Source organism: Artemia franciscana, chromosome 1 (genome assembly GCF_032884065.1).
Source record: "Artemia franciscana chromosome 1, ASM3288406v1, whole genome shotgun sequence".
Lineage (NCBI taxonomy): Eukaryota > Metazoa > Arthropoda > Branchiopoda > Anostraca > Artemiidae > Artemia > Artemia franciscana.
In genome coordinates, this window is record NC_088863.1 from 28,916,695 (window position 1) to 28,939,184 (window position 22,490).

The 22,490-nt window shown below is 35.4% G+C and overlaps 1 protein-coding gene across 1 annotated transcript in view; it reads right to left on the reverse strand.

Moving 5' to 3' along the window:
- LOC136028124 (ATP-binding cassette sub-family G member 5-like) overlaps nt 1-22,490 on the reverse strand; it is a 56,949-nt gene that overhangs the window by 24,031 nt on the left and 10,428 nt on the right. Inside the window, exons 2-4 of the mRNA XM_065705770.1 lie at nt 11,539-11,656; nt 8,676-8,881; nt 6,805-6,949 (exon numbers count right to left, since the gene is read on the reverse strand). Of these exons, the coding sequence (XP_065561842.1) occupies nt 6,805-6,949; nt 8,676-8,881; nt 11,539-11,656 (469 nt within the window). The remainder of the gene's footprint in view (nt 1-6,804; nt 6,950-8,675; nt 8,882-11,538; nt 11,657-22,490) is intronic.

Consider the following 22,490-nt stretch of genomic DNA (forward strand, 5'->3'; position numbering starts at 1 on the left):
AACATTAAAACTTAAAATGAACATACAACCGCTTCCTCAATCCTCGTTCTTTACGCCAAAGTTTGACTTTTTGTCCCAGTTCTTTAAGAACGACTCGTGAAACACAAGAGCCGTTTAACTTACATAAAAAGCTTTTTCAAAGCACTAAAAAACTTCAGCACAACGAGAAAGGGATCTGCCTGGTTTTTTCCAATAGCTGCAAAATTGTTGTACATTTCCTCAGTTCTTTTCTGTGGTGATGGGGTAAAATCCAGGGAAATAGATTGTGTGTTAGTAGTTTTGTGCATAGGAATTTTATGTTATATTTGTTAGCTTCATCGAAAAAATATTTATTCTGCTGCATTTTGACTTGGACAAAAAGAAAAGAAACTCCATTCTTGAAACAAAAAACCCTATTAAGTCAAAACCGAAATTGATTTTCCCCGCCATCCGTATTTAAATGAAACTGCTTTCGGCAGCCCTAATGGCGATCACGAATCTAATATCCGGTTTTTTGTATATAATTGATAAAAACTTTACAGCAAGTATATTCTCAATTTATATACAGCAGAGTCATAAGATTTCACTTTTTATGTCGGCTGATTCTAAGTCAGAGCTAAAATATATTTGAAAATAATACTTTGGTTTTATTACTTAGTGCTCAAATTTTACTTAATTATAATCAATTGCAGGATCATTTGGTCATTTTCATCAATTTCCCAACTATTCAATTAGAAGGAAAGAAGAATACATGCCATGCCAAAATACAGTAGAAAGCATACAAAATGAAAAACTCGGGTTATCCACCCCGATAAAACCACGGATGACCCTTAAGAGGTTCTCAGTTCTATAGTACTACTATGTGCATTGCTTCAATTCAACCCGGGTTAAATACATTTCATCCGGTGCATCTGTTTCATTTTTCATCGTGCTCTATTTTTTAATGTCGCACTTGCCGTGAAAGATGATTCTCCCACGTTACTTTTTGTAGTTTCGCTTCAGCGAAACTACAAACCAAAGGTGGTTTCAGCGATCGCTCCAAAGGTGGTTTTGTTGCCCCAGGGGAGGAATACCTCCTATTATCTTCAACGTTAATAGGAGTTTGTCTTTCAAGATAAGGAACGCTATAATTCTAAACGAAGGGCACAATGTGCTTTTCAAAATATTTGAGGGGGAGGGGCAAGATTATTGTTTATCAATGAAAATTTGCTTTTCAACAAAAAAGAGCATTTTTCAATGAAAAAGACCTAGGACAAAATTCTCAGCTTAATAGGAGGAGGAAGGAATCTATGGGGGCAAATACTACTTGCCCCAACTGACCCTCTAAATCTGCATGAACCGCCAATTTTTAGGGTTTGGAGGCTTTAGAGACTAAAATTGTAGAAAGAACATCTTAAAGCGCAACACAATATCGTCAGTGGCATTTTCGCACATCTGACATTATAGCCAAAAACTGTTTATATTTACCTGTTTCAAACAGTTCGTGGTAACGAACTGTAGTGAGGAGCGACCCGGCTCAATAGTAAACGAAACTCTAAAAAACGGAATTTTGATGCTAAAATATACATCAAAAGAATCGGATTTTCATGCTGAGTTTAAATATATAAGTTTCATCAAATTTAATCTTTGTCATCAAAGATCACGAGCCTGAGAAAATTTGCCTTATTTTGGAAAATAGGGAGAAACAACCCCTATAAGTCATAGAATCTTAACGAAAATCACACCATCGCATTCGGCGTATCGGAGAACCCTATAGCAAAAATTTCAAGCTCCTATCTACAAAAATGTGGAATTTCGTATTTTTTGCCAGAAGACAAATCACGGATGCGTGTTTATTTGTTTGTTTGTTTTTTTTTCTTTTCCCCAGGGGTCATCGTATCGACCAAGTGGTCTTAGAATGTCACAAGAGGGCTCATTCTAACGGAAATGAAAATTTCTAGTGCCCTTTTTAAGTGACCAAAATAATTGGAGGGCACCTAGGCCCCCTCCCACGCTAATTATTTTCCCAAAGTCACCAGAACAAAAATCTGAGATAGCCATTTTGTTCCGCATAGTCAAAAACCATAATAACTAATGTCTTTGGGAATGACTTACTCCCCCACAGCCCCTGGGGGAGGGGCTGCAAGTTACAAAATTCGACCAGTGTTTACATATAATAATGGTTATTGGGAAGTGTATAGACCTTTTCAGGTTTTTTTTTTGGTTTTGGGGGTGGGATTGAGGGTTTGAGGGGAGGGAGCTATGTGGGAGGATCTTTCCTTGGAGAAATATGTCATGGGGGAACAGAAATTCAATGAAAAGGGCGAAGGATTTTCTAAAATTATTATAAAAAAAAACAATGAAAAAATGAACATGGAAAAGTTTTTTTCAATTGAAAGTAAGGAGTAGCATTGAAACTTAAAACGAACATAGATTGTTACGCATATAAGGGGTTCTAAAAATACTTTAGCATAAAGAGCGAGGTATTTAGGAGGAGATAAATACCTCGCTCTTTATGCTATAGTGTTTTTAGTAATTTCAACTATTCATTCTACGGCCTTTCTGATTCAGGGGTCATTCTTAAAGAATTGGGACAAAACTTACGATTTAGTGTAAAGAGCGAGGTATTAACGAGGGTACAAACCCCCTCATATACATAATAAAAATTTAAGAATATAAAAGTTTGTTACGTAAGTTAATTCTTAAGTTACGTATATTTTTTACTAATAAAAACATTCGTTAAAAATTCAAATTTATAGTTGCCTTTTTATGTAACCGAAAAATTGCATGGCAACTAGGCCTCCTTCCCCACCCTTTATTTCTCAAAATCGTCTGATCAAAACTAAGAGAAAGCCATTTAGCCAAAAAAGGAATTAATATGCAAATTTCATTTTAATAATTTATGTGTGGAGAGCCAAAATCAAACATGCATTAATTCAAAAACGTTCAGAAATTACATAAAAAAACTAGTTTTTTTTAACTGAAAGTAAGAAGTGGCATTAAAACTTAAAACGAACAGAAATTACTCCGTATATGAAATGGGTTGTCCCCTCCGCAATCCCTCACTCTTTACGCTAAAGTTTGTCTCTTTGCCACAATTCTGTTTTTTAAAACATAGCGTAAAGAGCGAGGGATTGCGGAGGGGACAACCCATTTCATATACGGAGTAATTTCTGTTCGTTTTAAGTTTTAATGCCGCTCCTTACTTTCAGTTAAAAAACTAGTTTTTTTTATGTAATTCAAAGAAGGGATCACAAGGGCAAGGTATATCCAGTCACACTTTGATTCTCCTTATCTACATTGTCTTGCTGATACCCTTTTGAGAGCAGCTTAACCAACAGCTTTTGTTAACTATATCAGAAATATGAAAATGTCGAAGCGATTTTTAGACGCGACAGCGACGATACATAGCTGACATTATTGGCAAATGACTTTCAGCTTCCACCATAAATTGATCTCAAGACTTCCTAAGCTTGTTGATTACAAGGGTGTTACTGCAATACAGATATCCAAAACCAAAGTAGTGCAAGTATATATTTACCGAACAGTACTTGGTTTTTACCAAAACTTGCATTTAAGAGGATTTGATACACTACAGATCATTTTGCGAGCCTCAACGTCGGCTGAACATGCCAAAGACAGAGGGTCCATTAGCGAATCCATCCAAGGGAATAGGTTATCATTGAAATCTATTGAGAATCTATGGTTTGACTATGAAATTTGGTTGAAAAGACAGTGAAACTGTATGGGCCAGTCTATCAATCAAAGCTGGTGACACCATAGGAACTCCCAAAGTGCCTAGGTTAATCAGATGACATTATTTCTGAACAGGTTTTCAGCGTTTTATGAACAGGTATACAAGAATATTTTTAGGGACTGTCCTTTCCTAAACTTTAAAAGACGATTCTGCTCCGCTGAAGCAAAAAACAAAATCCATACTTTCTGATGATATAAGTTTCATTAAAATTAAATTTATCTATATACTACCGAAAATGAATGAAATTAAATGATTTTTATAAGATTTTTGGGAAATTTGGTGTTGTGCTTTTTGTTTTCTGTTGTTTATTCGGATCTCCTGTTCAAGTTCTACCAGCTATGGAGATACCACCCAATGAATCTTAAATTGTGTGACCACACAAACTAAAAAGTTTACAATGGACGAGATAAGGTGTTTTTTAAAGAACCGATTTCCCTTGAGGGCATTCAAGGCACTAATCAGATCAGAAGCTAAACATGCAGCATGAGCGCTGTAGTGGAAAACGCAGTATGAAGTTATCACTCTGCTCAAGGGTCACTCACGGCCTGCACCCACAACCCGACAATCGATCTGACCAAAATTACAAAGTATCTCACCGCTCCGAATTTCTTAACTTTTAACTATCTTGGGTGAAATGACCGGAGGATTTTTTTTCTTGGAAAGTTACTTACAGCACCTTGCCCTTGTGAGCAGTGAGGATACACGGAAAGTGAAAACTTGTCGTGGGGAGATGTGGGGGTAATATTAAAAAACTCATAATTATAGATAAATGACCTATCAACATTACTTTTTAGGTTTAGCCTAACCTTTTCTGATTATTAAACAAAAAGTTTTTTCTAACGAAATCTAAGATTTTATTTTAAAACGTTTAACGTGAAGGCTGTATCTTAAATATCATGGTCCTTCCAGCCTTGGCCTTATTCTTTATTCTAAAGTTCAACTTAAAAAAGAAACATATTTCCGCAAAAGCAAACCAACCCCCTTTACTATATATTATTTTCTCTAAGTCGGAAGCTAAATCTCATTATAAATAGGATTTGGTTTATAATAGGAGGTATTTCATACTTAAAGGGAATTCCTACATGTTTTAAGCATTAACGTCATTATTTACTTTCACGACAAAAAATTGCATTTTTGAGTCCTGAGCAAAACGATAGGTTGTATATAAATCCCTGCTGGTAATAAACCACATAGAAATTACTGAAAGCTTCGAAATGTGCCAATAGGTCGTCTGATAATATTACTGTCATTAATTTAGATTATCACAGAATCTTTTTTTTAAGTAATGTATTTGCACAACCCAGAATCTGGAGAAATTGTAATGTTTCTTGATTGTTTAGTGAAAGTTTTCAGAAAGGAGGATAAATAAGAAGTTGTGGATTTTGAAACAAAAACTAGTGACGTTATAAAATAGGAGTAACCAGAATTTATGCAAGCTATTTTTCATGTTAACACTGGTGCAAACATTGCGCCGTTTGCGTAATGTCTATTGGTCTCCATTTATTATATGTTTTACCCAAGATTTGAATTTAAAATTTGTGTCCTAATCTAGCTTTCCAAAATTTGAAATCAGAAATTTCAGATTAAAAAAAAAAAACTCACTTAAGTTGTATTTAATTTGAGTTGGTAATTAGCTTCGGACAACTGTAAATGCTTTTAAGGTTTACTTACTTTTTTGCAAGCTGAACGACTTCCGATTGATTTAGTTGCTAATGTTACCTGTCCCAGTGACCATCCAAGTCAAAACTACCGTAAGGTTGAAAGAGCGGACCAGGCTCGATCAGAATCTGTTACTTGGATTTGAATATCTGGTTTTCACTGCCGTTCACTGGTGTTATGGCGTTTGGTGTTCCTTATAAAAGATCTAAAGCTGAACTGGTCCGGCATACAAAGAAAAGAATTTAAAAGAGACGAACGGGTCTATGGCTGGTAAAGGGAAACAAAAATGGTCCATGGCCAGTAAAGGAAAATTAAGGGAAACAAAAATCAAATATGTATAAAACAAGGCGTCTTAAATGTAGAATTAATGAAAAAACAGCTAAAACCTAAAACTAAAATAAAATAAATAGAAAACATTATAAAACCAAAACAGACTAACTATATATATATATATATATATATATATATATATTTGTTTGATTTTTGTTTCTCTTCATTTTACTTTACTAGCCTGGCCATGCACCCGTTTGTCTCTTTCAGACTATTTTCTTTGTTTTGGTATTCCTTGGCAATCTATTGTTGTAATAATAAGCAAAAATCAGGGTAATTGGCAAAATTAGTATAATAACTAGTATCTGGATTCAGTTTCTGGAAAACACACATTCGAAGCTTGGAACAAATGCCACGAAACGCACATAGGCTAGATGACGTTGCTGATTTGTTTTTGTCGACACTAGTGTCAATCTTTACTTTTATAAATTGGCCATATCTTTTGTCTAACTTAAAAAAGAAATAAATTATAACCTGGGCATGACGACAATAACTCACTACTTGACAACGAAAAAGACAATAGGAAATTACATGGTATATAAATAAATGAAACAAATAATACAGTGCCACCACTTCCCCCCAATAATGACCGCTTTCTTTATGTAAGATATTAATACCGGTGTTTGTAAAAAAAAGAAAAAAAAAAATCCTAGCCATATTGGACCAACACAGAAGCATAAAGCTGTGTCAGTTCCTTGTTTTTTTTTTGTTTTTTTTTTTCACCAAGAGTCACCATTCCTTGAACAATTTGCAACATGCAGAGTTTCCAGGCACGGCTTTACCCGCTGTGCTTTGCAACCTCTGAAAAAGAAAAAACAGCACAAAACCAAACCTTCGCGCCTCTTCTATTTTCCTCTTTCCGTATTACTAAATCAGGCCCGGAATACCAATAAATAAATAAAAAATTCCATACTGAATCCATTTCTACCAAAACAGAAAGATACTTCCTAAAGTGTATAGGCCAAATATGGCCCAGGCTCGGAGAAATACATAAATTAAAGTGTGACTTCATTTATAGCTCTGTTTCAACTTTTTTTTTCAAGTTTGATAGTGGTATAATGCATTCTTTTTATCTTGATTTTCTGATAGAAAGAACTCACCCGGATCTCTAACAAGCTGTATCCCAATAGCCAGCCTTTTATATTCGCTGTCACTAAGTTGGCCAACTGGTCGGTTGGCTACATGAAGGAGGGCTAAATCTGCCATAACTTGTTTGACGCGTGACTTCTTTATAAATCCAGATACCTAAAATAAATTTTTCTGTCAAATGGTTACTATTAAATGAACTAAAATATCTTTAAGTCTTACTTTTAAAGCCTTTAACTGAGAATTGTTTGTCTAAAAATGCATTTTTTGCATGCAGCCCCCCCCCCCACCTTCGAGAAAAAATTCGCACATCGAGTTATGAAAGCTTCATATCCAAACAAAGATATTCGCTTTTCAAACGTCATTTATCTTGGGTTAAACTCAATCAACAGCATTAGCCTTAGCAAAAGATTAAACTCTTTCATGAGCATTAGCTCTAGCAATAGAGGTTCAGATGGTAGCAGCCCCGTGTTTTCGTCCTTATTTTATTGCATTGCTCTTATCCTCTTTCGCCTATCCACAAAGAACAATTCATGGTTCAAAATATAGAGAAGAAATGAGTTGCAAACTAAACACCTCACTAAAAAAAAACTAGAACTAATAGAAACCACAGAACGTAAGAAGTGGCAGTATATAGTTAAGGAAAGATATAGCCTTTGGTTATCGTTGAATGAGATCTTGAGTAAACATTAATTTTTAATCACCTAGTTTTCTGAACTTTCGACAAAGCTGGAAATAATGATTTTTTATGAGAATATATTAACATTTTGAAGCAGAACACAAAAAATAGTTTGAGTAGTAACTATTGGCTAGCCCAAAAATCCACGAGATGTTGTATGATGTTCTGTCCCAAATACAGAAACAACCGTAAGGTAAAAGCAATGTTAAGAAACATTAAGAAAATTTAGAATTTCAAGGGCGAAAAAAAAATTGTGTATTTGCCGTAATTCTCTATTCCAAAATTTATTCGAATTATCCAAAAAGGGGAGCCCTCCTCGATATGTAAGATTAAAGAAAATTCTGCAAAACAGAAGGATTGCTTTCAATACTGTTACAGACAGCCAGTTTAAGAAACATAGCATAGCCAGTATAATTTTTTTGGTAAAATTCTAGTTAATTGACTTCTTGCTATCTTGGAAAGGGTTTAAGTTAGGAAAATGAAACTTTCAGGGATGAATCTACAGACTAAAGTATATCCCGCGAAGGTATTTTAAAGTACCCATCTCTACTCCTTCTCCCTCTAGAGAGCCCTGAAATTTGCCTACATGACAGGTCTATACCTATTGAAATTTTGACAAAACAACATTTTACCTGAATTTTCAGTTACTAGTTGCTTTTTCTCTGCCTTTAGCTCTGAAATTGCGATTCCTGTTATTTGAGTAGAATTTTGGCCCATATCAATGTTTTTTTTTCAAAATTTAGGAAATGTATTTGCATATCTTTAAAACCTTATAAAATGGAATTGAGCAAAGTTAAGAAGCTGAAAACAATTTTGTTGTACTTCAATTAAGCAAAAGATCTATTTTGCAAGGTTTCACTTTTATAACATATATATATTTTTAAAGGTCATCAAAGGTCAGGGCCCTCTAGAGGTAGAAGGAGTGGAGGTAGTTGCTTCAAAATAACTTCCCGGGAGATACTTTAGTCTGTAGATTCATCCCTGAAAGTTTCATTTTCCTAACCTAACCCCTATCCGAGATAGCAAGAAGTCAATTAACTAGAATTTTACCGTTTTTTTTTATGTTTTCGCTTATAGTTGGGTTGTTTTAACGAAGGTGGATCAGATAGGTCGAAAGATTGAAGTTCGAGGTTAATTTTTGGTCATTTTGTCAATTTTAGACCCCAACTCAATCGTAGATTTGTACTGCATTTTCTTATTTCTTACCTTCTTTCCAATAGTTAACTGAGTAGCATAATTTAGAGTCTGTGCGACAGTTAGGCTACCTAGAAGATCACACTTATTTGTCACAAACGCGCATGATTCTTGAAATAGTCGCATTGACATGGGCACCCCATTCAGGCATATTTGGCCTCTCGTCGGACCTTGTGCACGTCTTGATATTACATCCAGCAAAACCTTTTTTCCACTTCCTGCAATTAATGATGGGTTATGAAAACTTTCATTATGCTTCCATACTTAACAGATGGTTTGAAATTTCTCATGGTAATTTAATTATTATAATTATCACTTCATTTTTAAACTAATTACTTTGAATGAAATATATAAAACAATTTCCTTTTTTCATAAGTAATTGGACATTCATGAATATACGACTCCCGTAGACATATCTTCCAAGTAGAGGGGAACCAAAGTTTTCTGTATCGGTGTGTTCAACGTTTACAGAAGTGATCTCAGGACTCATCCTTACACAAAGCAACGAACACAGAAATGAATCTCAGACAACTGGATGAAATTTTTCAGTGGGAGGGTGGGCTTATGTTATATATGTTCCAAGAGTTTTTATTACGGTATCTTTAGTAATAAAATACTTTTTCAAAGCTTCAATGAGCTATTTTTTTATTTCTGTTTTCGCTCTCCCCCTTTTCTTACGCACTCAGAAGTTAATTTTGGAGGGATTCCACCTCATTTTTAAGAGATTTGGACAGAGTGTTTCTTATATAAAACTTATATGACATTAAAAAACCGTCGTAAATCTTCGGTACAATCGTAAAAACCGGAAGACTAGCGCTGTCATCTCGAGTATTGTTTTAGCGTGCTCAATTTAAAAAAAAAAGTTTTTCTGAGGGAACTTAAGAGCAAATTAGAAACTTGGAACGAATAAAAATTATTGTTTCACAGCCTATTTGACATACTATCACTTTACTGAAACACAAAAGCCAAATACAAAAAAATAGAATGTTGATTTAGGAGTCAAAAGTAGGTACCTAACACTAACAAACTAATCTATAACGCTACTCATAGTCTTACACCAGGTTTGATGTGAGTAACTTTCAGTACACAATTAAAATCATCTTAAAAACTTTATCATACAAATAAATATTATTTTACTAGGCGCAAAGTTATTGAACAGCATACAAAACAATAAATTGATTTATCAGGTATCCTCTTTGTCTCACCAGCTATAATACCAGAAATGAGTCTTATACAATTTTAAATTGTAAAAAAAAACACGATTTATTATTACTCGAAATGAAGAACAAATAAACCATAATATGAGACTCGGAAATTCTCTCTGTACAACCGAGAATTTCAAGTTATAATACAAATTCTAAACCTAGTGACTAGTCATAATACTATCAAGATGGCTTCACTCCAGACTTGTCTACAAAATAATCATGAGCTTTTCCGAATCAAAACGAGAGCCACTGTTTGGATTGAACTCATTGTACAGAAGCGATACCCAATTAAACGAAACATTTAAGCAGAATCCTAAAGTGCTTTATCTAAACTTTAAAAAGTGACTTTAATCAGTTTGAAAAAAACAACGTTTTTTCAACTGAAAGTAAAGAGCATTATTAAAACTTAAAATGAATAGAAATTATTACGTATATAAGGGGGTTCGCTGTTTACGCCTAAGTTCGAATTTGGTTCCAATTCTTTAAGAATGACCCCTGAATCACAAACCCCCTTTACTGACCCCTGTTTATTAGAATAAACAGCTCTTTTGACAGTACTGAAAAAACTTTATCGTAAAGAGTGAGGTATTGAATAGGGGACGAACTCCCTCATTTACGTAATAGTTTCTGTTCGTTTTAAGTTGTAGTGTTCCACCGTACTTTCAGTTGAAAAAACTTTTTTTTTTAAATTTAATTTCTGATTATTTTTTAAATAATGCTTGGAAACACGGCGCCCCTTTCACAGAAATGTCGCTTCCCCCATGAAAACTTCCTCCATGGAAAGATTCTCCCAAGTAGCCCCAGCCTTACGATCCCCCTAACCATCAGAAAAATCCCCCAGAAAACGTCTGTATACTTCCCAATAGCCAATACTGTATGTAACCAAGGGGCAAGGTTCATAACTTACAGCCCTTAATCCAGGGACTGTGGGGGACTAAGTCATCCTCAAAGACATAGTTATTAGATTTTTCGACTATGCTGAACAAAACGGCTGTGTCAAAATTTCGATCAAGTGACTTAGGGGAAAAAATGAGCGTGGGAGGCCCTAGCTGCTCTTCAATTTTTGGGCCACTTAAAAAAGGCTCTAGAACTTTTAATTTCGTTCGAATGAGACCCCTCTGGGTCAAAACGATCTCTCCTAGGAAAAAAAACAAAACAAATAAGCACGCATCCGTGATCTTTCTTCTTGCGAAAAATACAAAATTCCACATTTTTGCAGATAGGAGCTTGAAATCTCTACATTAGAGTTCTCTGGTACACTAAATCTGATGGTGTGATTTCATTAAGATTCTCTGACATTTAGAGGGTGCGTCCCCATTTTTTCAAAAATAAGGCAAATTTTCTCAGGCTCGTGACTTTTGATGGGCAAGACTAAACTTGATGAAACCTATATATTTATAATCAGCATAAAAATCTGATTCTTTTGATGTATCTATTGGTATATTCCGTTTTTCAGAGTTTCGGTTACCATTGAGCCGGGTCGCTCCTTACCAGTTCATCACAACGAACTGTTTGATAATTTCTATGGTATCCTTACTCTTTGTTTTAGGAACAATAAAACTGTTGTAATTAGGATTTTGTTCATAATTTTATCACGGAGATGTTACGAACCTGCTACAGAATGCATATAATGTCGAGAGTTTAATCGAAAACAGATATTACAAAATTACCTTTGGAGCCAAGAATGGCCATAACTTCGCCCCCATGCACTTCCATTGTAACATCTTTAAGAATCACTCCAGTTTGGAGATTTCCTGTTACTTTTTGTAAAAAGCTTCCGGATTCAACCTACAAGAAAAAGAAACCTTGATCCTTGAAATGTTCTTCTTGATCTTTTGGCTTTTGGAGGAAGCGTATTATTGCAATGTGTGTGACTGTCCTGCAGACAAAATAGCTACCTTAGAATGAATGGTTTCTGTAATAGATTAACAAAAAACTGTCTGCCCTAAAAGTCCTCAAATTCTTATAACACTGCGTAGCATGGTGCACACTTATTTAGAATTAAGTTTTTTAAAATCTAATAAAGGAGTTAATCAAAGGAAATTGAAGAATTACACAGAGCCAAAGAAGTGGAAAATAAATTTAAACAATTATTCGAACTTGCACTGAACATAAATCTCTACAGGGCGTCCACAAAGTCTGGATATATACGAATTTTTAAAATTTACCGAAACTCAACACTAAGAAACAGAGTTTTGATATCAGTATATACATGCTGATTCCAAATATATAAGATTCATAATATTTAGTGTTACACATCAAAAGTTACGAACCTGAGAAAATTTAACAGATTTTTGGAATAGTGGGAAAACACCCCCTAAAATTCGAAAAAACCTTTGTGAAAATCAAGCCATCATATTCAACGTACTAGAGAACCCTACTGTAGAAGTTTCAAGCTCCTATATACAAAAATGTCGAATAAAATATTAAAATTTGTACGCATCCAGACTTTGTGGACACCCAGCCTATATCAAGTAATAGATGAGACAATCACATACGTAATGAAGTCAAAGTTGAAACGAACAGAAAGTATTGCGAACAGAAATAGGCAACGCCCCCTAATTATTTCTAATTCATTCCTAATAATTCTAAACGTCAGAGCTTCATTTCCACTTTTCTGAAACAATTTATTTCAAGCAATATTTTTTTAATTGAGTATTTAAGAATTGAAGATATAAACAAACGAAATAGAATCGCCAGAATAACCAAGGTCACTTAAAAAAAAAAAAAAAACTAATGAAAGTAGTCCGACTATAGACTGGACCTATGATTTCGCACTTTTAGATTATTAGCGTTATAAGAGAGAAAACTTTTAAAAGATATTTTGTTCTCAGTAAAGCGCAGATGACAGTTTAGCCTGTTGAATGCCAAGAGCGTTTCTGTGATGTAACCGAAGGTGTGTTAAATGATTTGTTGTCAAAATGATTCAAAAGTCATATACTTAGTGATAAGTTCTTTTTTCAGGGGTAGAGGGACCCCCCCCCACAGGCATCACAAAGTAGGGTCAAAATTATTCCAGCCTACTTACTCTCAGGTAATTCGAAAGACATTTAACTAGAAAACTAATATTTGTAGATGATATTGTTATTTATTCCCCTCACAATGAATTTGCCGTTAATCAAACAGTTCGTGATAACGAACTGCAGTAAGGAGCGACCCGGCTCAATAGTAACAGAAACTCTAAAAACGGAATTTTGATACCAATTAGTTACATCAAATGAATTGCATTTTAATGCTGATCTTAAACATATAAGTTTCATCAAGTTTAGTCTTACCCACCAAAGGTTACGAGCCTGATAAAATTTGCCTTATTTTACAAAATAGGGGGAAGTACTCCCTAAAAGACATAGAATCTTAACGAAAATAACACCATCGCATTCAGCGTATCAGAGAACCACATAGTAGAAGTTTCAAGCTCTTATCTACAAAAATGTAGATATTCGTTTGTTTTGTTTTTTTGCCAGAAGACCGAGCACAGGACAGTGCGTGTTTATTTGTTTGTTTCTTTTTGTTTTTTTTTTTTTATTTTTCCTAGGGGTGATCGTATCGAACCAGTGGTCCTATACTGTTGCAAGAGGGCTTATTCTAACGGGAATTAAAAGTTCTAGTGCCTTTTTTAAGAGACCAAATATATTGGAGGGAACCTAGGCCCCCTCCCACCCTCATTCTTTCCCCAAAGTCACCGAATCAAAATTCTGAGAAAGCATTTTTATTCACCATAGTCAAAAACCTGATAATTATGTCTTTGGGACGACTTACTCCACTAGAGTCCCCGCGGGAGGGGCTGCAAGTTACAAACTGAGACCAGTATTTACATGTAGCAATGGTTATTGGGAAGTGTATAGGCGTTTTCAGGGGGATTTTTGATTTTGGGGGAGAGGAGAAGTTGAAGGGGGAGGGTACGTGGGAGGATCCTTCCATGGAGAAATTTGTCGTGGGGAAAGAGAATTTCAATCAAGGGGGTGGAGGATTTTCTAGCATTATTTAAAAAAAGAATGAAAAAATAAATATGAAAAGATTTTTCAACTGAAATCAAGGAGCAGCATTAAAACTTAAAACGAACAGAAATTATTATGCATATGAGGGGTTCACCTCCTCGTAATACCTCGCTCTTTACGCTAAAGTTTTTTTTTAGTAATTTCAACTATCTATTCTACGGCCTTTGTGATTCAGGGGTCATTCTTAAGGAATTGGGACAAAATTTAAGCTTTAGTGTAAAGAGCGAGGTATTGACGAGGGGGTGACTCATATACGTAATAAAAACATACGCATGCTGAAGTTCGTTAGGTAAGTTAATTTGTAAGTTACGTATATTTTTTACTAATGAAAACGTTCGTAAAAAATTAGAAGTTCTAGTTGCCTTTTTAAGTAATCAAAATAATTGGAGGGCAACTAGACCTCCTCCTCCGCTCCTTTTTTTCTCAAAATCTTCCGATTAAAACTATGAGAAAACAATTTAGCCAAAAAAAAAATTAATATGCAAATTTCGTTTTAATTATTTATGTGGAGAGAGCCAAAATCAAAACATGCATTAGCCTAATTCAAAAACGTTCAGAAATTAAATAAAAAATAAAAAACACGTTTTTTAACTGAAAGTAAGGAGCGACATTAAAACAAAACGAACAGAAATTACTCCGTATATGAAAGGGGCTTTTGCTCCTCAACGCCCCGCTCTTTACGCTAAAGTTTTCTACTGTTTTAAAAAGTAGAGTTAAGAGAAAGAGTGAAAATTCTGATCTTGTGTCTTTGAGGATTGTAAAGTTTATTTTGGCTTTCGAGTTCAAATAAAAAAAAAAAAAAAACAGAATTTTGCAATTATTTAAAGGTGGGGATCGTGACGATTATTGTAACTACAGACCAACATTTCTTTTGCCGGTATTAAATTAAAAAAAAGAGTTTTTTCAACTGAAAGTAAGGAGCAACGTTAAAACTTAAAACGAATAGAAATTACTACGTGTATGACGGGGATTGCACCTTTCTCAACAGCTCGCACTTTACGCTAAAGTTTTTAATACTTTCAAAAAAAAGTTTTCTATTGTTCTAATTAAACAAAACTTAAAACAAACAGAAATTATTACGTGTATGAAGGGGATTGCACCTTTCTCAACACCTCGCTTTTTACGCTAAATTTTTTTAGTACTTAAAAAGAAAACTACCTACTGTTCTAATTAAACGACCATTGTGTTTCAGGAGTCGTTCTTAAAGAAATCGGGCTAAATTCAAACTTTAGCGTAAATAGCGAGGTGTTGAGGAGGGGCAATCCTCTTCAGGTACGCAATAATTTCTGTTCGCTTTAAGTTTTAATATTGCTCCTTACTTTCAGATTAAAAAAAACATGTTTTTTTTTATTTAATTTCTGATCGTTTTTAAGTATTACCGGGAAATCTGGTCCCATCTCCACGGAGAAATCCCCTACCCCACGGAAATATCCTCAAGACAATTCCATCCCCGTGAAAATTTACTCCAGACAATTACCCTTAACAACTCCATGTGTAAAATTGAGACGGAAAAGAGAAAGCAAGACATTTAAAAAGAATTTTGTATAGGAATCCTGGCGAACTCCCTCAGTGTATAGTTTCCCCTGACAAGTTCGCCCCCTGGAGACTTCGCTCCCCATGTAAAACTCCCCCTGGGAAAAAATTCCCCTCACCTGAATATGTATACATACTTCACAATAACAAATACTATGTGTAAAAAATAGGCAACTTTTGTGACTTAAAGACCTTTCCCCTGTGGCACTGGGGGAGTGTCATGTTATATCCAAAGGCGTAGTTATTGGGCCTTTCAACTATGATGAACAAAATGGCTATCTAAAAATTATAATAGGACGACTTTAGGAAAAAAGGGGCTGGAGAGGGGGCCAAGTAACCCTCCAATCTTTTTGGTCACTTAAAAAGGGCACTAGAACTTTTAATTTCCGTTCAAATGTACCCTCTTACGATACTCTAGGATCACTGGGTCGATACGATCAACCCTGGGAAAAACAAACAAACAAATAAACACGTATCCGTGATAGGAGCTTGAAACTATTACTGAAGAGTTTTCTGATACGTTAAATCTGAAGTTGTGATTTTCGTTAAGATTCTAATACTTTTAGGGGGTGTTCCCCTTTTTTTCGAAATAAGGGAAATTTTCTCAGGCTTGTAGCCTTTAATCGGTAGGATTGAACTTAATGAAACTTATATATTTAAAATCAGCATAATAAGCCGATTCTTTTGATATATCTATTGGTATCAAAATTCTGTTTTTTAGAGCTTCGGTTACTACTGAACTGGGTCGTCCCTTACTTACAGCTCGTTACCACGAACTGAACGATTATCTAGAATTGTCGAAAGAATCATCCATAATAGAATTGAACAGTTTCTGGAAGACAAGAAGTATATTTATAGGAACTAATTTGGTTTAAGAAAAGGTGATTTAACTGAACTAGCGTTGCAGTTGCAAAAGGTGTTAAAATTAATAACATAGTATTGGTCTAATTGGTGTTAATTTTAAGAATTTAATGGCGAGAAATCAAGTTTTTCTAATTCGAAGTGTAGGGACCCCAGAAGTCTTCATATGGATTATTATTGTTTGCTATCTGTATAAGTAATGTGTGTGTGGTTGTTTCTAGTTTATGCAATGATATCAGTGGTAATACTGAGACAAGGGCCGGAAAACGTGTGATTGGAATGACTGGGCCTGATCAGGCCCCGGGTTTGAAAGAGCCCTGTGCCACCATCAAAATAAACAATTGATTTTCCAAATTGCGAAGTGTTCTTAACAATTATAGTAAGCATTGCTTCTGGAGGGAAATCATTTTCCAGGCAAAAACCAATAAAAAAAACAACTATGTAATATCAACAATAAATCAGAATAGAATAAATATTTTAGCAATCATGTTGGCTGAAAGTGAACTGAGAGGAAAATAGAATTTGAAACCGTTTTAGAAGCATTGCAGAACCAAAATTCAGAAATGTGTAAATTCATGTGCCTATATTCGGTGTTGTAACTTCAAAAGGCATTTTCAGCAGTTTCATAATATCTAGGGGACACAAATGTAAATTGACGTTAGTACAAAATGAGTAAAAAAAAACAAAAAACAACGAAAGAGGACAAAACCGTAAGCTCAAAATGAACAAACTGGACCATCAAATGAGACAAGATTAAGAGAACGGCCTGAGAAACTTAAATGTAAGACGGGTGATAATAAACAACCTGGAGTCCTAGACCGTCAAAAGTGACAAGACCAATCTAAGCAACTAAGGCAAAAGGCACTGAAAAAATGTCTTAAGCAATGATAAACGAAAATAAAGATAAAGATATATGTAGTTTAAATATTAGCGAAACCGACAATTAGAGCAGGTCAAAAACCAAATTGAAGAATATAGAAATATGCAGTTAAAAGATAAGTGGCAGCGAGAACTACTCAAATACAATAGTGAAGAAAAAAGAAATACAAGACATGCGACAACGAGGATCAGAATGAATCAAAATGAAAATGAAGAACAGAAAAATGTGTGGTTACAAGATATGCAACGGCAAAACAAAGAATTATTCAGTAAGAAGAATAACCAGCAATGGGAATTACAGTTCAATTCAATTTATTAATATTATACGCATAACAAATAAAATACACTGGGTCACCACGGAGAGACAGAGCTCGTGATTGTGGTTACCCCATCAATATTTACAACATTATCAGAAAGACAAAATAAAAATCACAATTACAAAACAATCAAACAAACGTGCACAGAGAATGACATCATGAGCAATCAGAGACGATGAATTAAAAAAAAATAAAATAAATAAAAAAAAAATTGAAAAAAAATTGAAAAAAAATAAATAAAATAAAATAAAAAAATCCGTAGAGAAAAAAAGATTAAAAAGATTAATGGGAAATTAATGGTGAAGATTAATTAATGGTTTCTAGGAAAAAACTTAAAAGTTCATGTCTTATTATATTAAATGGTTTAGTATCATCATAAACAGTATGAAATTTTCTCCATGCGCTTGTTACCATGTTCCTTGGTGAAGCAACAGCAAGAATCAGAACTTGCCAAAGATGACAGCGAAGAACAAAGAACTGTGTTGTTAAAGGACAGCGAGAATCAGAACGAGTTAAAATGAAAGTGCAGAAGAAAGACAGGTTCTTGTGTAAATAATGGTACACACTCGAGAACAAACCAGTTTTATCTGTCTGTATTAAAGAGACAATTAGTTTATGATGAGTGGAAAACCAGTGACGGGTGACAGAATACATTGGACTTGTATAGTTTTAGCTATATATTTGCGCATTAGGCGGTGGGTTGGGGGTAAAGTATTTGAACAGCGTGAAGTTAGAAAAAAATTCTACTTCATAATGGGCAGAGTAATTATTGGTAACATATTTTGCATGCAGAGCCGCTAAACTTTACCCCCGCCCCCTCCCTCTAATGTGCAAAATATAGCCTTTTTTCCTGAAGTATTATATTTTCATTACTTTTTGTATATTTCATTAGGACTAACCTAACTCCACTTCTCGAGTGTATACCATAATGTACACAAGTACCAAAAAATATTAAGTTCGAAGAACAGCAACCATCACAATTTTCGATGCCCACAAATTGTGGCATAAAACCCAGTGAAAACCTACAACGATGCCGTAAGCTACACAAGTGCTATTTACAAGTAAGTGGGGCCCTTTAACTCTGTATGAATTCACTGTGGAATCCTCCGTTATCCCACAGGAAAAGTAGCCAACAAAGATGATTTACTTGTGGGCTGCTGCCTGCTTAGTCGAATTTCATTCCTGCAACAACAATTTCCAAATGAATTTGTTTAGCCAGTTATAGGACATCACTTGCTCTCTAAAGAGATCCATAAACAAACACGAAACTGGAACTCACGTTTTGCTTTAGCTTCATTCAACGTAAGCGATGATCGAAGCAAAAATAGTCTTAATGTTTTCAGTTTCAAAATTGCTGGAAAAAATTATCACAAAATTAATGTAGCAGCAGACCCATCACAGATCCGTTCCAATTATGTCAATCACGTATCTTTAACTTGTGCTAATTCTTCTCATCAAGATTCATCACGATTTCTCCACTCTAAGCGTTTTCCAAAGATTTTCGGTTTCCAAGTTTTCTGTTTTCCCCCCTCCAACTCCTATGTCCCCAAATCCGATTTGAATTGAAAATGGAGCATCTGAGACATAAGACTCTTCTATATATCAAGTATCATTAAGATCCAATCACCCATTCATAAGATAAGGATACCTCAATTTTCACGTTTTCCAAGATTCCTGGTTTCCCCCTCCAACTCCCCCCAGTGTAACCAGATCTGGCCGGGATTTAAAATAAGAGCTCTCAAGCACAAGATCCATCTAAATATCAAATTTCATAAAGATCTGATCACCCGTTCGTAAGTTACAAATACCTCATTTTTCCAATTTTCCGAATTACCCCCCCCCCTAAACTCCCCCAAAAAGAGCATATCTTTATGTCAGTCACGTATCTTAGACTAGTGCTTATTCTTCCAACCAAATTTCATCCTAATCTTTCCACTCTAAGCCATTTCCAAGACCTCCACCCCCTACCCCCCAACTCCCCCCAACAAAACTGGACCTGGTCGGGATTTAAAATAAGAGATCTGAGTTACGAGGTTTTTCTAAATATGAAATTTCACAAAGATCCGATCACTCCTTCGTAACTTAAAAATATCTAATTTTTTCTAATTTTTCACAATTAACCCTCCGTCCAACTTCCTCAAAGAGATCGGATCCATTCCGGTTATGTCAATCATGTATCCAGGACTTGTGCTTATTTTTCTCACCAAATTTCGCCCCGATCCCTAAACTCTAAGCATTTTCCAAGATTTTAGGATTCCCCCTCCAACTCCCCCTAATGTCACCGGATCCGGTCGGGATTTCAAATAAGAGCTCTGAGACACAATATCCTTCCAAAAATCAAATTTCATTAAGATCCGATCACCTAATTTTTTCGAATTAACCGTCCCCCCACTCCACCCCCCCCAGGTGGTCGAATCGGGGAAACGACAATTTTTAATTTCATCTGGTCTGGCCCCTGATGCTCCTGCCAAATTTCATCGTCCTAGTTCATCTGGAAGTGCCTAATTTAGCAAAACCGGGACCGACAGACAGACCGACAGAATTCGCGATCGCTATATGCCACTTGGTAGATACCAAGTGCCATAAAAATTCCAGTTGGGCCTCGCAACTAGTCGATCTGGCCATGAATGAGACTTCAAAACCTAGTAAAGTGCAAGTATTATTTGCATACAAGGTTTTTATGGCACTTGGTATTAACCAAGTGACATATAGCGATCGCAAATTCTGTCGGTCTGTCGGTCTGTCTGTCTGTCTGTCCCGGTTTTGGTACTTCAGGCACTTCCAGGCAAGCTAGGGCGATGAAACGTGGCAGGCGTATCAGGGACCGGACCAGATTAAATTTGAAATATACGTATTCCCGATTTAACCATCTGGGGGGGGGGGGGCGGTTAATTCGGAAAAAATAGTAAAAATGAGGTATTTTTACTTACGAAGGAGTGATCGGATCTTAATGAAATTTAAAGTTTGGAAGGATATCGTGTCTCAGAGGTCTTATTTTAAATCCCGACTGGATCCGGTGACATTGGGGGAATTGAGGGGGGAACCTAAAATCTTGGAAAACGCTGAAAGTGGAGGGATCGGGATGAAACTTTGTGGGAAAAATAAGCACAAGTCCTAGATACGTGATTGACATAACAAGGACGGATCCGCTCTCTTTGGGGGAGTGGGGGGGGAGGGTAATTCTGAACAAATTAGAAAAATGAGGTATTTTTGACTTACGAAGGAGTGATCGAATCTTAACGAAATTGGAAGTTTGGAAGGATATCGCGTCTCAGAGCTCTTATTGTGTTGCGGAGCATCACTACTGCTTTCGTAGTTTTTTTTTTTTTTTTTCACCGTGATCAGCGACCTGTAGCTCCGAAGTGGTAAGAGTTAAAAATTTGAGATTTTTCAGAGGGAAGGGAAACGTAAAACAGAGTAAAAAAGTTCCAGAGAAGTTCCTAAAATTTCTAACAGTTTTCCATAAAAAAAAAATAAAACCGTTTTTTTCTTAGAAACTGTGCGTTCGATGTTTGGCGTCAAGTTAAGACGACCCTAGCTTCGGAAATAAACTTGTTAAAAATACAGTTATGCTGAACTCATGTAGAACTTTCATTTGTCTCTTCGAGAACCGGAGCACGAAATTCCGTAGCTCTTACAGATTTCCCGGAAATAATTCCGGAAAAGTCCATCTCGTTCCAATTTTTTTTGGAATTTTCTCAAATTTTCGATTTTGATGTTTCTTATATTTTTATCGAGTAGTGCTATGAAAAGTATGCAAGAAGAAGTGAAGTGTTCTATATACCAAGTTGCTTCGTTCTCTAAGAAATAATTTCCGAAGTTTCGACGTTCTAGAGGTAACTTCTGTTCTGGACCAGCTAGAATTTTTTTTCCAACGCGGTTCGACAGGTCTCGATCTCCTAACAACTGGAACTTACAATAGTTTCTCTGAAATAAAATTCCTTCTTTGGGTTTTTCTATTTGGAAGTTTTGTCATGCCCTCGGGGCAATTTAAATTTTTTGGTGAATTTGGTTTGTTTTATATTTTCCTAGTTTAGACCATCAAAAGTTAAGCAGAAAACTATAAGACGTTATTTCCGTATCTCTTTCAGATTTCCCGGAAATAATTCCCGAAATGTGCGTCTCGAAACATAATACTTCGAATTGGCGTCAAGTTAAGACGGCCCTAGTTTCGGAAGTAAACGTTTTAGAGATAAAATAATTGTGTTGCGGAGCAACACTACTGCTTTCGTAGTTTTTTTTTTTTTTTTTTCACCGTGATCAGCGACCTGTAGCTCCGAAGTGGTAAGAGTTAAAAATTTGAGATTTTTCAGAGGGAAGGGAAACGTGAAACAGAGTAAAAAAGTTCCAGAGAAGTTCCTAAAATTTCTAACAGTTTTCCATAAAAAAAAATAAACCGTTTTTTTCTTAGAAACTGTGCGTTCGATGTTTGGCGTCAAGTTAAGACGACCCTAGCTTCGGAAATAAACTTGTTAGAAATACAGTTATGCTGAACTCATGCAGAACTTTCATTTGTCTCTTCGAGAACCGGAGCACAAAATTCCGTAGCTCTTACAGATTTCCCGGAAATAATTCCGGAAAAGTCCATCTCGTTCCGATTTTTTTTTGAATTTTCTCAAATTTTCGATTTTGATGTTTCTTATATTTTTATCGAGTAGTGCTATGAAAAGTATGCAAGAAGAAGTGAAGTGTTCTATATACCAAGTTGCTTCGTTCTCTAAGAAATAATTTCCGAAGTTTCGAAGTTCTAGAGGTAACTTCTGTTCTGGACCAGCTAGAATTTTTTTCCCAACGCCGTTCGACAGGTCTCGATCTCCTAACAACTGGAGCTTACAATAGTTTCTCCGAAACAAAATTCCTTCTTTGGGTTTTTCTATTTGGAAGTTTTGTCATGCCCTCGGGGCAATTTAAATTTTTTGGTGAATTTGGTTTGTTTTATATTTTCCTAGTTTAAACCATCAAAAGTTAAGCAGAAAACTATAAGACGTTATTTCCGTATCTCTTTCAGATTTCCCGGAAATAATTCCCGAAATG